This window comes from Pelophylax lessonae (genome assembly GCF_965119305.1).
Source record: "Pelophylax lessonae genome assembly, chromosome: 10".
NCBI classification, from domain to species: domain Eukaryota; kingdom Metazoa; phylum Chordata; class Amphibia; order Anura; family Ranidae; genus Pelophylax; species Pelophylax lessonae.
The window spans coordinates 76,164,918-76,180,563 of record NC_138777.1 but is presented as its reverse complement, the minus strand read 5'-3'; the positions used below and the strand labels follow the sequence as shown (position 1 = coordinate 76,180,563).

The window sequence follows — 15,646 nt, the reverse complement described above, 5'->3', positions numbered from 1 at the left end:
AGTTCAGGAGGAAAAAAAAAAAATATCAAAATATTTTGCCAGGACCAAAGATCCCAGCAAGGAAATGGGTTCTTTACTCCTGACAAAGCAGAAAAAAACTGAGTGGCTATAGCAGAAAGAGGGAGTATACTCCCTGTGACTGCCCATGGGTGTAGCCAGAATTATTTTCTGCCTAGTGTCCTACTACTGTTGAAAGCAGTATAACCCAATAGTTATGAATATCAGGAGCTGTGTCCGTCAATGACACTGCTCTAGTGCAGAGGTAAGTGCACTAGAGCACTTTTTATGTGCGATTTGGACTACTTTAAGACATTACTGCATGCAAGAATTGCATTTCAATTTATGTGCAAACTGGTCACTTTATTTTGAGCACTTTTGTTTGTGCGACTCAAATCTATTGCCTTTTCTGCATTTATGCGATTTTGGATTGCAAATCGCATTCATTATTAATTTTTTGCATAACGCATTTATAAATTTTTTGCAACATCTAGTTGCCTGTGGAATGGTTTATATATATATTTTCCATTTAGCACCTCAAATCTAGCTCTCTTTTTTCCACTTTATATTTCACGCCCATTTTGGGCCTATTTACTAGTTGCTGTCACTTTATAGCACCTTTTATGTGCAACTTTTGTTTTATCACTTTTCTGCAAATTTGCCGATGCAATTTTGGGATAATCGCACCAACTTTTTGCAACAATTAATTGCCTATTGGTTAATTGATTTTTATTCAGCACTTTATACTTATATTTGTTCACTTGGTTTAAGTTTACCCCACACACCTTGGGGGGCTTATTTGCCTATTTTGATATTTCTTCTGCACGGTCACTGAAGCACCTTCATAAGCTTGAGATTGTCTTTTCTTCTTTTTTGTGGTGATCTTCACCACCACCTCACCAGCACTTGGCACACAGTCACTTTATACAGATTTTATTTTACACTATTATTAGATATCATATATATTTATTTATATTTTTATGATGTGTATATGTTTTTGATATCTAGTATTGATTACCAAGTAATTTCCCCTTGTGGGTTTATTATATAGTGCCAGATTTTTAATACTGTGATTATACCTATTGTTGGGCTGAATCCCTAACCTACACTATATCTGTTATTTACATCTATAATAGGCAGCGCCATTTACCTCTCCCCCTATCATCTTTTAAAGCAGAACTTCACTCCAAAGGGGAAGTTTCTACTTTTTGTCTTCCTCCCCACCTCCTCTATCACATTTGGCACAATTTTTGTTTTTTTTTTGGAAAGCAGATACCAAGTTTTGATAGGTACCCACTCCCGTTTCCACTCAGATCGCCCCCCCCTGTACCCTCAGCCTTCTGGGAGACATCACAAGTCCCAGAAGGCTGCATGACTATTCACAAAGCACAGCGTGGCTCATGCATGCACACTGGGGAGATGGCTGTGAAGCCGCAAAGAGTCACAGGTGGCTTCTCACAGTAAAGTGCCAATGTTGGAGAACTGAAGACTAGCGAAGAATTGGCCTGAGGGAAGACAGCGCTGGATTGCTGGATAGTTAAGTGTCCTTTTATTAAAAATCAGCAGCTACAGTATTTGTAGCTGCTGACTTTTAATGTTTTCTCTCTAGGGTGAAGATCCTCTTTAAAATAACACACTTGGTAAATATTAAGGTTGACTTACACTATCTAGTCACACTTGCCTATATGGCCAAAAATAAGTGGACACTCCCTACCCCCCAACAAATTAGTGTGTTCAGGTTTTTTCAGTGATAGTTACTGTTAATGCTGCAGTATACAAATATTTTAGACAATTTTGCACTTCCATCCATGTGGCTACCAAAACCATGTGGCTACCATTTTGGTGAAGGGCCTTGTCTGTTTCACAGTGACTGTGCCCCAATTCACAAAGCCAGATCTATAAACATATGGTTTGAAGAGTTTGGCATGGGGGATTTTGAGGGGCCTGCACAGGACCCTAACCTACTGCATACATTTGGGAAGAATTGGTACGCCGATCGTCTTCTCATCCAACATCAGTGCTTGGCCTCAAATACTCTATTTGCTGAATGGGCACAGATTGCCACAGACATTACAAAATCTGGAAAGTTATTCCACTAGATGAGTGGAGGCTGTAGCCACAAAGGGAAGGGAGCACCTCCATATTAATGGCCATGGTTTTGGAATGGGATGGCCAGAATGCATATACATGTTTTTTGGTCAGGTATCCACAACATTTTGGCCATAGAATGTATTTGTTTTTTTTTTTGTTTGTTTTTTTTTCCTTAATAAATTCTAGGATTTGACCATTGCTAGGGGAGGCACAGGAAAAACCAACAGCAGAAAAAGGCTTTTATACATTTTAAAATAATTAAATAGAGTTAAATGTAGTTTACGACCACTTTAGGACTAGCAGTGGACCCTATAAGCATAGCAATTTTCCCTATTAGGCTACTCATCTGCGGACATGTGTTCGCTGACACCCGCCTGGCATCCTATCTGACAAGATCCGCTGAAAACAGACAGGTGGCAAATAATACGTTCGCCATCCGATCTCCCAACAGAAGAGAGCAGGACTCTGACAGGTCCATCTCTGCACAGTGAGCAGAGACGGACCTGTCATCCACCTGCTCAGTGGGGATCAACAGAGCAATCCATGCTGAGCTAGAGGCGTTCGTCCAAACGGATCCACCCGTGTGAAAGGGGCCTTACTTCACAGTACAAGCAGCTAGCAAGATCAGTGAAATTATACATTTTTTCTGCTTGTGAGGAATTTCTATCCTTTCTTTTTTTGTTTGGCTATTCAGCACCAAACACATTAGTTATGAGTAATGCTAAGAAATGTTGCAATGCATAAAAGCTGCACCACTCCCTCAACCTGTTCTGCCCTCTCCACCATTCAGAGAGCTCATATTACTACTCCCCCAAAGCCCAATTAATTATGTGAATGGTGGAGATCCTGTCATTCAAACTCGACGTTCATTCAAACTCCACGTTCATTCACAGAATGTGATGCATTGTGGAGAGCAGTAATACTACCCGTATAAAAGGCAAAGGGGGTAGAGGAGGGTGAGCAAGTGGCAGTCTCAGTAGCAGAGGCTCCCATTAAGCTTTACAGCAATGGAAGACAGCTGTTTCGGATAGTATCTGGCAGCACAAAATGGAAGGTTTTTAGCACCCAACCTAGCCACCTTCAAGGGATGAGATACACACCTTTATGCATAATTAATGTCTGTTGTGCTGTATCAAAAAACACTAAACTTCAGCCTTAAATTTCTATAGTTTTGGCACATATGCACTTGAAGTCCTCTAGGAAGTATATATAATGTAACAGAATTACAGCAAATTAAATAATTTATTTTTCATTTTTATTTGGGGATAACAGATTCACCATGAAAATTACTATTCAGTTCCCAGAAGGTGCATGGAAATATGCAACCCCTCTCAATGTATGAGAGACCACATCAAAATGTTACTATATGTAATTTCTAGATGTGTCCTTATCAACACGCAAAAGTAAAATGATGTTACAGACTAGATTACTTGACAGAGATCTCCACGTTTAAATGAAGTAATGCATTTGTGAACAAAATTCAGAAGGTGCTACTAAAAATGACGCAGCAATATCACCTACAGTACTGTGAAAAGTATTTGCCCCCTTCCTGGTTTTTATTTTTTTGCATATTTGTCACACTTAAATGATCCAGTTTATCAAATAGATTGTATTATTACACAAAGATAACCCCTGTAAATATAAAATGCAGTCATTAAGGGAAAACAATCTGTCCAAACCTGCCTGGCCCTATGTGAAAAAATAATTCCCCCCTCACCTCTGGCTATATCATGAATGAACTGTGATTAACCACATTTTTTGGAAAGCTGCATTCAATTTCCACCCAGACCTGATTACTGCCAGACCTGTTGAATCAGGAAATCACTTAAAGCGGAGCTCCAGTCTATTATAATAAAACATTTTTTTTAAAGTTTCCCAATGATTGTTAGTGCTAGTACATTATTATTTGGATACTGTCCTAACTGCCTTCATGCTTGTTATTTGTAAATCTGTAATAACATACATGATCTCAGAAGCAGGCAGGGGCCATCGAGGATGTGGGCATCTGAAGCCCACTCATGTGTTTTTCCAGGATAAGGTGCAGCTGGCTACCCAGCATGCATCTCCTGACCTTGCACCCGGAACATTAATGCCACTCAACGGCTCTTCCTCTTCTGGACAGGTTGCCATAGCAAAAAAAAGTTTACATTGGTAAAAGCATTTTTAAAGGGGATAACGTATATAGCAACTTTATAAAATGAGTGGAACTCCGCTTTAAATAGACGCTGTCTAACAAAGTGAAGCATGCTAAAAGATCTAAAAATAAACACATCATGCTGCGATCTAAAAAAATTCAAGAAGAAATGAGAAACAAAGTAATTGACATTAAAAAACAATCTTAAAGCAGCACTAACAGGCATATAGTTGATGGTCAGCACTATAGTTCTACTTAAAGTGGACTATTTATTTTGGACTGCACCTTATTCAGCACTGTTTGCACTGTCAATATTTTATGAACGCACTTCCATCCATGTATGCACTTTATTATTACTTATTTTTTGGATATATTGATTATATATATATATATATATATACAGTATATATATAGATATATATATATATATATATCTATATATATATATAAGCACTGGTTCACTTTACTTTTCACCATCAACTATATGCCTGTTAGCGCTGCTTTAAGATTGTTTTTTTAGTATTTTCTTGGTTTTTACCTAAGTGAGTAGCAGCTTCAGGATTTATTTATTTATTTTTCACTTTAGCGTGGGTTTTAACACTTATAGTTTTACACAATGTAATTGACATGACAAAGCCATTTCTAAGGCTCCAGCGAACCACGGTGAGAGGCATTATCCACAAGTTGAGGAAAGTTGGAACAGTGGTGAACCTTCTCAGGAGTGGCCAGCCTACCAAAATTACTGCAAGAGCACAACGATGACTCCTCTAGGAGGTCACAAAAGAACCCAGAACATAAAGAACTGTAGGCCTCACTTGCCTCAGGTAAGGTCAGTGTTCATGATTCAACAATAAGTAAGAGACTGGGCTAAATAGCATTCATGGGAGAGTTCCATGGTGAAAGCCACTGCTGGCCAAAAAGAACACAAAGGCTTATCTCACAATTGCAAAAAAACATCTTGATTATACCCAAGATGTTTGGGCAAATATTCTGTGGACTGATGAGACAAAAGTCTTTTTGGAAAATGTGCGTCCCGTTACATCTGGCGTAAAACTAAAACAGCATTTCATAAAAAGTACATCGTACCAACAGTCAAGCATGGTGGTGGTAGTGTGATGGTCTGGGGCTGCTTTGCAGCTTCAGGACCTGGACAACTTGCCATAACTGATGGAACCATGAATTCTGCACTCTTACAGAAAACCCTGAAGGAGAATAACCAGTCATCAGTTCCTGATCTCAATCTTACTTGCAGGACAATGATCCAAGACACACCAGCAAGTCCACTTCTGAATGGCTGAAAATATTTTTGGTTTTGGAGTGGCCTAGTCACAGTTCAGACTTAAATCTGATTGAGATGCTGTGGCATGACTTTAAACAGGCCAATCATATAAACTAGAAATCCATGTCAATAAATGTCATATTATTAGTGCAGCCATTACAGTTATGGTAAAGTCTAATTTTTTTTTTTTTGGTTAAAAACAACAAACATGTTATACTGCCCTGTGTAATGTCTTTGCACAGAGTGGCCCGGATCCTCCTCTTTCCAGGTCCCTCTTCACTGCTCCGGGCCTCTCCCTCCTATTGCGTGCCCCTACAGCAAGCAGCTTTCTATAAGGGCACCTGAGCCAAGCTGCAGCTCCCTGTGTCCATGTAGAGACAGAGCCGTGGCATGGCCCGCCCCTTCTCTCTCTTAATTGGCTAACTGAATTTGATTGACAGCAGCGGGAGCCAATGATGCCACACTGCCATCTCAGCCAATCCAGAGGGAGAGTCTCGGCCAACCAAGACTCATGCAACATCGCTGGATAGAGATGGGCTCAGATATTAGGGGGCTGCTGCAAACAGAAGGCTTTTTTTGTTCTAATGCTTTGAATGCATTAGGATAAAAAAACCTTCTGACTTTATAATCCCTTTAAGATAAGGAGAGGAAGGTATGGAGGAGCACAGCTTGGCATTCATTTGCCAAGTCCTATCACTGTCCATCAGGTCAGAAATGTGGTATCCTACTAAACACAACTTTAATATATGCTTCTGACATGCCAATACTTGTCAAATAACAAGAACTATAGAAAATGGATACCTTGGCAATTTAGCATGGCGTAAAGCCTGCTCTACATCCATATCGTCACTGTCGTAATCCACCAAGATAAGACTGAACTGGTCATCATGGGTCTTTAAATACAGAAACTCAAGATCATTGATCAGTTGCTGGACCCAGCGAGCTTGGTTCTTCACTGAAAAAAAAACAAGAAAGCAGAAAATCAATACAAAAAATAAAACAATCTTTTTTTTCAGGTACTATCAGTAGTGACAAAGTGGTTCCATAAGTGTAGCCTCACAGGTTCATCATAATAATGTATTAAACTCTAAGTCCAGTTGCAATGGCTGTAGATTGGGAAATGTGATAGACGTTAAAAGCACAAGACAAAGCATCCTGGCCTTGTGAAGCATATTAATTGTTTTTTTGGGAAGTAAAAACTTCTCGCAAGCATTGGTAGATAAAACTCTGGAACATTCACATATGGTGCAGCAGCTCTATTACTGCATTAGCGCATTGCAAGGCTGACGTGTTTCCAGGGTCCTGCCCCCTTCATCACAGCTTGATTAGACCGGGTACTGAACAACAAGCTCAAGCTGTGAGTGATCTGCTGCACCATATGTGGTTGTTATGGGCTTTATCCACCAATGCTTGAGAGTATTCTTTTAAATTTACCTTCCAAACTAACAGTTAACATGTTTTACAATGCTAGGGTGCTTTGTGTTATGTTTTAGGGCCTGTCAAACTGCCTGCACACACACCCAGAGTAGATAGTGTGAGGGCATCTCTCAGTTTTAGCTGCAGTGATCGAGTGGTGAAATGCACATTTCATCACATCACACAGTTCCTTCTTTTTTTTGTCAAATTTATTTGAAGTGCACTTTCTTCGTGTTACTGCACAGCAGCGTGGTGCATTGCGCTGCTGTGCAGTGACATGCCGTTTCTTTCTGTGCGCTGCGATAACATGCAGCAGCTCTACATCTTATTGCAGCTTACTACACAGCAACCCTGGGCTGCCATTTCATTGCAAATGGCGAACATAGATAACAATTGTTTTCCATGTGCCCTAGGGCTGACTGGCATTCTTCATATATAGAATTAGCATGGAAAAATCCATGAACAAAAAAAACTGTTACCAAGAACAGACAAGAGAGAGCTTATCACCATACATACCTTTTCTGAAGCCGCTCCGGTAAAGGTATGTATAGCGATTTTTGTCTATTTTTGTATCGGTTAGTCTTAGAATGTGGCTGCCAGTAGATTTAGAGATAGTTTAACTCATTAAAAAGGTATATACAAAATCATTTTATTCCAAAATCTATTAAAAATTGTTAAAATTCCAGTACAAAAGGCCTTCCCCCCTACACCATTTAAAACTTAACGTTGTCAAAGCACATTCCTAAGGTTTCCAAACCTCATACAGCCACTGTAAATCTAATTACAGTGTATCTGGAAAGTATTCACAGCGCTTTACTTTTTCCACATTTTGTTTTGTTACAGCCTTATTCCAAAATGGATTAAATTAATTTTATCCTCAAAATTCTACAAACAATACCCCCATAATGACAACGTGAAAGAAGTTTGTTTGAAATCTTTGCAAATTCATTAAAAATAAAAATACTAATAAAAAAAAAAAAAAAAAAAAATCACATGTATGTAACTATTCACAGCCTTTGCCATGACACTCAAAATTGAGCACAGGTGCATCGGGTTTCCACTGATCATCCTTGAGTTGTTTCTACAACTTGAGTGGAGTCTACATGCGGTAAATTCAGTTGATTGGACATGATTTGGAAAGGCACACGCCTGTCTATAAAAGTTCCCACAGTTAACAGTGCATGTCAGAGCACAAACCAAGCCGTGAAGTTCAAGGAATTGTCTGTAGACCAAGACAGGATTGTATAAAGGCAAAGATCTGGGGAAGGGTACAGAAAAAATTCTGTAGCATTGAAGGTCCCAATGAGCACAGTGGCCTCCTATATCTGTAAAAAAAAAAAAAAAAGTTTGGAACCACCAGAACTCTTCCTAGATTGGGCCACCAGAACTCTTCCTAGATTGGGCCGCCCAGCCAAACTGAGTGATCGGGGGAGAAAGGACTTTGTCAGGGAGGTTACCATAAATCCGATGGTCACTCTGACAGAGCTCCAGCATTTCTCTGTGGAGAGAAGAGAACCTTCCCGAAGAACAGCCATCTCTGCAGCACCCCACCAATCAGGCCTGTATGTGACCAGACGGAAGTTACTCCTCAGAAAAGGCACATGACAGCCTGCCTGAAGTTTGCCAAAAGGCACCTGAAGGACTCTCAAACAAAATTCTCTGGTCTGATGAAACAAAGATTTTTTTTTTTTTTTCAAATTCTTTATTGAAATATTCAAAGTTAACAAACACCAGTGTCATATATGAAAACATTAGAAAGTGCAGTATAACAGAAACATAACTGACTGCGTATCAGTGAGAAAAGCAGTATTGAACAAAGGACGTAGACAATCAGCATCTCAAAAGGAGAAACAGTAAAGCCCCGTACACACGTCCCGAATGTCGTCCGAACGATCGGCCGTCTTTTGTCCGGTGCTGTCCTGTCGGCTGAAAACTGCAAAAGACTGCACATGAATTTTGTTGGCCAACAACAGCCGACTGCAGAAGTGATGTCATGTGATGGTTAACTTTCTGTGTTTTTTTTCTTTTCTGAGCATGCCCAGTCTTGCTAATCGGCTGTTTGTCGGCCGAATTCTGTACTGACTGGCGAACAATCGGCCGTTCTGGTGTTGGCCAACAAAAATTTTAATGCCTGCATAACAGATTCTGTTCGGCCGAAAAGTCGCTGTCGGTTGTCGGAAGCATCATACTAACAAGCCGACAATCGGCCGATCGTTGGGCGGCCGAATATTTACGGCCGACAATCGCTGCGTGTGTACGGGGCTTAAGAGGAAGACTCATGTAGTCATTTAAGCGTGTAAACCAACATAGTGCGGTTACAATTCACATCATCACAGAAACAGAAACAAAGATTTAACAAAGAAAACTTCTTGGGATATTGTTTGTAGAATTGTGAAGAAATTAATGAATTTAATCCATTTTGGAATAAGTCTATAACATAACAAAATGTGAAAACTTTCCGGATGCACTGTAACTCAATCAATTTTAAATAGCACGCTTAGTTACATTTTTTAAACAGATCATTATTCTAGTGCACAAACAAAATATCCTTTCACAGAATGGTCAGTTAAGTCAATCTGTTCACCAATCAGATGTACTTCTAAATCCATATACATTTTAACTGCTTGCCTCCAACATACAGGATTCATAGAGAGGTAGTTAAGTCCATGCTTTAGCTACACAAAAATACTAGACTGTATACAACACATAAATCGTGACAACATAGCAATGATAAAAGTCTAGTATAAAGCAGCATGCAGCAATCAAAAGAGACAGATTACAAGGATGTTGAAGCAAATACAAAGCTGGCTAAGCAACACTGACTGAGTGACTTGTCTTTATTCCCGATCGTGTTTGTAATGAGCAGTGTGCAGGTATAAGCGACTTTTGCATTGCAATTTGCTTTTATGCTGTTGATTTTAGCCTCTTTGGTGAAGTTCACATTCACAACAAAAGTGCCCAATCCAGTTCATCCCAATCAAGTCAATTGCTCAACAGCTTGTGATTTATGCAGCAAGAAAGCATTTTACAGACAAATAGCAAATGGAGGATACAGTCTGCAGAAATGTTAGCAGATATACAGGTAAATGCTGCCACCTTCAACTGCCATGCACAGGGTAATAGCAGAAAAGCTTCTCGGCGTGCCCTTAATATTCATCCATTTTTCTATTGATCTTAGTAATGCATTTAATGTTGGGGTTTACCGCCTGATGTACCACTAATCACTACCTCCGTCAATTCATCCTCACAGGATCAATCTGGCAGTTGTAGAAAAACTCTCCGCATGATGTGTAAAACGGAATTTTTGTAAAATCTTACCTGTAAAATTCCTTTCTCTGAGTCCTCCGACAGTCGCCGCCTCTTCATATTCGTCACATATGGGGTATTAGACTTTGCTCCGAAGGAGTAGCTAGGCAACAGAATATGTTAACAATAAAGCTTTAACATATCCCACCCTCAAGGGGTGGTCCCCTCAGTCAATACCCTCCTACTTCCTGCAACCATATCTCAGTTTTAGTGGAATAGCAGTAGAGTATACATTCAAACACCAAAAGAGGGGCGGGGGCGGCGACTGTCGGAGGACTCAGAGAAAGGAATTTTACAGGTAAGATTTTACAAAAATTCCGTTTTCTCTTACGTCCTCCGACAGTCGCCGCCTCTTCATATTCGTCACATATGGGGACGTCCCAAAGCAGTGCAAACATGAGGGGTGGGAAACGCATCCGCGCCGAAAGGCAACGCAGTCTCCACATCAAAGAAAGGAACCTTACCAAAGGAAGGAAACCAGCTGGGCAACAGCAAAAATAAGTGCTCAACAGGAGCAACAACCCAGGAAAAGACAAAAAACCAGGGGATACAAAACTTATCCCAACAGCCAGGAGTCCCCAACAAGGGACCCTAGGGAACAGCCGCACTAAGAACCTTGCGGCCAAAGGAAGCATCCGCCGATGCCTGAACATCTACTTTGTAGAATTTTGTGAAAGTGTGTACGGTCGACCAAGTCGCCGCCTTACACACCTGGGCTACAGAAGCCCCATGACGACAGGCCCAAGACGCACTCAGAGATCTAGTAGAGTGCGCCTTCACAGGCACAGGGGGAACCTTCCCCTGCAAGGCATAGGCCTGTTCAATGGTCTGCCTGATCCATTTGGCAATGGTAGAGGCGGAAGCCGCCATGCCCTTCCGAGGACCCTCTGGAAGAACAAACAAGGAGTCCGTCTTTCGAAAAGACTCAGTCGATTTAAGGTAAACCCTAATCGCCCGAACAACATCCAGAGAATGCAATCTCACCTCCTTTGGATGTTTAGGCTTCGTGCACAACGAAGGCAAAACAATATCCTCGTTAAGATGGAATTCCGAAACTCGTTTCGGCAGAAAAGAAGGATTAGGTCGCAAGACCACCTTATCCAAATGAACAACCAGGTACGGAGACTTGCAGGACAAAGCCGCCAGTTCCGACACTCTGCGAGCCGAAGTGATCGCCACCAAAAAGGCGACCTTTTTGGACAACATAGACAACGAGATCTCCCTGATCTGTTCAAAAGGAGCACGTTGTAACACAGATAGGACTAGATTCAAGTCCCAAGGGGGCAAAGGATCCCTCCTAGGAGGAACCAGATGCCGCACACCCTGAATAAAAGTGCCAACCAAGGAGTTGGAAGCCACGGGACGTTGAAACAGAACGGCCAGCGCAGACACCTGACCCTTTATCGTAGCCAGCGCCAAACGCTGATCGACACCCGTCTGAAGGAAAGACAGCACACGGGAAACCGAGTACGTGCGGGGTGAAAACCCCCTGGACTCACACCAGGCAAAATAGGCCTTCCAAGTACGGTAATAAACCTTTCCCGAGGAAGACTTCCTCGCGTTGATCAAGGTATGAACAACCTCTGGAGAGAGACCCTTCTCCTTCAGGACCTCGGTCTCAACAGCCAGGCCGTCAAAGCCAGCGACTGTAAAGCAGGATGGTAAATCGGTCCTTGAGACAGTAGATCGTCCCGAAGAGGCAGACGCCAGGGGGCGTCGACCGCCAGATTCACGAGGTCTGCGTACCAGGACCGGCGAGGCCAGTCCGGTGCCACAAGAATCACCGTGCTGCGTTCCGAGTGTAACCTGCGAAGGAACCGGGACAGCAACTGAATCGGTGGAAACGCGTACATCAGCCTGTACTGATGCCACGGGGCCACTAACGCGTCCGACGCGTCTGCCCGAGGGTCGCGCGTCCTTGCCACGAACCTCTTCACCTTGTAGTTGAGGCGAGACGCGAACAGGTCCACATCTGGAAGACCCCACTTCGCGCACAACATCTGGAAGACAGCCGGATGGAGAGACCATTCCCCCTGATCCAGGGTCTGGCGACTCAGATAGTCCGCCTGCCAGTTCTCCACTCCCGGAATGTGAACCGCCGTTATCGCCGGGACATGAGTCTCGGCCCAAGACAGAATGTCGGCCACTTCTCGAGCCGCTCGGGCACTCCTGGTGCCCCCTTGGTGGTTGATGTAGGCCACCGCCGTGGCATTGTCCATCTGCACCCGAACCGGGCAGCCCTGCAGCCGGTCCGTCCAGCGATGAAGACCGAGCCTTATCGCACGCAATTCCAGAATGTTGATCGGGAGGGAAGACTCCCCCTCCGACCAGGTCCCCTGGGCGGACAGAACGCCCAGAACACCACCCCAGCCCGACAGGCTGGCATCCGTGGTGATTATCGTCCACGAGATCGGACGAAACGACTTGCCCCCGGACACCAACGGGGACTGGAGCCACCACAGAAGGTTTTCCCTGGTGCGATGACTCAACGAGATCTGAAGATCCAGAGATTGAGGTCGCCCGTCCCACTTGGACAAGATCTCCGCCTGGAGACCCCGCGTGTGAAACTGCGCGAAAGGAATCGCCTCGAAAGCCGAGACCATCAATCCCAGACATCTCATACACGTCCGCAGAGACGAGTTCGGAACGTCCCTGAGGGACCTGACTTCCTCCTGAAGAGTCCTGAGTTTGTCTTCCGGCAGGAAGACCTTTGCTTGCACCGAGTCCAGTATCATTCCCAGATAGGGAAGACGAACCGACGGACTCAGTGTCGACTTTGGAACATTTATCGTCCAACCGAACTCCTGCAGAGTTTGCATCGTGACAGACAGGTCCTTCTCCAGACCCTGACTGGTCGCAGACCGAATCAGAATGTCGTCCAGATACCCCAGGACAGAAATGCCCTGGGCCCTCAATAATGCCAGAACCGGTGCAAGCACCTTGGTGAAGACCCGCGGAGCCGAGGCGAGCCCAAAGGGCAACGCCACGAACTGGTAGTGATCCTCCGCAATGGCAAATCGAAGGTATCTCTGATGACCCTCGAATATGGGGATGTGAAGATACGCATCCTTCAAATCGATGGAGGCCATGAATTCCCCCGGAACCAGGGCAGCCACCACCGAGCGCAGGGATTCCATGCGGAACTTGCGAACCCGCACAGAGCGGTTCAGAGCTTTCAAGTCCAGAATTGGACGAACCTTGCCCTCCTTTCTGGGCACGGTGAACAGATTGGAATAAAACCCCCGAAATCTGTCCCGATGAGGCACCGGAACCACCACTCCCTGAGCCCTCAGGTCCCGCACCGCCAGGTGCAGATCCCGCAGGCGCTCTGGAGACAGTTGTAGATTTGAGGGAAAAAATCTGCTCTCTGGCCGAGAGAGAAACTCGATCTTGTAACCAGATCGAACGATTTCCAGAACCCATCTGTCCCGCACACGGGCCAACCAGGGCTGAAGAAAACCGAGCAAGCGTCCCCCCACCCCAAAACTGGGTGAGGGCGCCCCTTCAGGCCGAACTGTTATGGGCCGCAGGTCCGGATTGGCCGGACTTCTGTTTCCCAGACCAGGGTTTCTTCTGAGAGCCCTGGCCTTTAAACGGTTTGCCCTTGTAGTGCGGCCGAAAGGCACGAAAGGACCCCTGAGGGGGCCGAAAATTCGCATGCTTCTTCCCAGAAGCCCCCTTAGCCTTGGGGAAATGGGGCAAGAGAGTGCTCTTACCCCCGGTGATCCCCTTAATCAACACATCCAGGGACTCCCCAAAAAGGCGAGACCCATCATAAGGCAGATTGGCTAAGGTTTTACGTGAAGATTGGTCCACCGACCAACATTTCAACCAAACCAGGCGGCGAGACAACACCGCCACGCTGTGCACACGTGCAGCCAACGGAATCAGGTCCAGGTCCGCATCACACAGATACATGACACCCTGGTGGATCTGATCCACCATGTCCAGGGTCGCCGCCGAGGCCGAATCGGCCACTAGGACGCGCCTAAGCATCTGCGTCCAACTTGCGATCGCCTGGGCCGCCATGAGAGAAGCAAATAGAGCCTTAAGCATAGAACCCGTAACAGAATAAGTATGACGGGCAAGAGACTCCAGTCTCCTATCCGTGGCATCACGGAAAACAGGGGATCCCTCTGCAGGAATCGCAGTGGCTTTGTTCAAAACCGCAATTGCATGATCCACTGGTGGAGGCACACACCACCGTTCATCAGTGGCAGGGGAGAAAGGATAACGCAGCTTGAATTTACTTGGTACCGCAAAAGGTTTGCGCAGATCGCGCCATTGATCCTTTACAGCGCGCTGAAAATCAGCATTGCAGGGAAAAACCTGCGGCGTCCTGCGTTTTCTCTGCGTCCCATAAGCCGCCAAGGCAGCGGGGGGACACACTTCGTCCTGCAAACGTAGCGTCTGCTTAATGGAAGCAATCAACTCATCCATGATTGCAAGCTCTTCAGGCGAGCCAGGGGGAGAATTATCAACCCCCTCAACCTCAGCCTCTACCTCAGACCCCACTAGATCAAGAGAGGAGCGGGACCCCGATAGGGGGGTCCCTGCCAGAACAGCCCCATCACCTTCACCCTCAGAATCGGAGGACAGAGTAACTCTGGGCCGTTTAGTAGATTGAGCAGCCACCAGCATTTGCACCTGGGCAGCAAGGCCAGCCACAATAGTGGCTAAATCCCCCCCTGGGGGGGAAACAGCGGTCCCCTGGCTTTCCACCAATACTGTGGGAAACTTGCCCTCCTGAGAATCCATTGCCCCTGTACGCCAGACAACCAAGGGTTAACTGCCCCCTTTCAGCAAGCGCGGTAAGCGCAGCCCACCGCACACACTCAGGCACAATGAGACCCCCACAGGGAATATACAGACTGAATACAGGCAATGGACAACAGGAATAGAAGGATAAAACCTGAGGAGACCCCGCTGCTGCTGCTGCCTCGACCGGTGTTCCAGGAAAAAGGAAGTGATGCTGCCAGGGCGCTCTATGTAAGCCTATGGAGGCTACAAGAAAATGGCCGCCGTGCATGTAAACCATGCGGCCGGAGCGGGCGCCGGTAAAATGGCGTCGTTTGGCGCCGAAACCGCCGCTCCACAGTGCATAAAAACACACACAATTTCATCCCATTATATGGATACATGTTAGATCGCCGCAGCGATCGCTGTATATGCCCCAACATGCCATTAAAAACATGCCCCACAGCACACAGCTTCCCACACTGCCCAGCCTGACACACACAGTGTCATACAGCTCCCCCCCCCCCTTGCAGCCCACAGCATGCAGCCGAGAGATAGGGAGACAAGCAGTGTGATTTAAAGGCAGGTTACACAGTCCCAGACTGAGACCCCCCCCAGACAGACAGGTCCCCACATAGACACACTTACCTCATATGGCGTGGGGAACCCGCACAGGCGAACAAGCC

General features: G+C 45.0%; 1 protein-coding gene across 1 annotated transcript in view; it reads right to left on the bottom strand.

Annotated features, from left to right (window-relative positions):
- Positions 1-15,646, bottom strand: part of B4GALNT4 (beta-1,4-N-acetyl-galactosaminyltransferase 4) — a 192,209-nt gene that overhangs the window by 20,860 nt on the left and 155,703 nt on the right. The window contains exon 17 of the mRNA XM_082269845.1: positions 6,303-6,456. Coding sequence (XP_082125971.1) covers positions 6,303-6,456 — 154 coding nt within the window. The remainder of the gene's footprint in view (positions 1-6,302; positions 6,457-15,646) is intronic.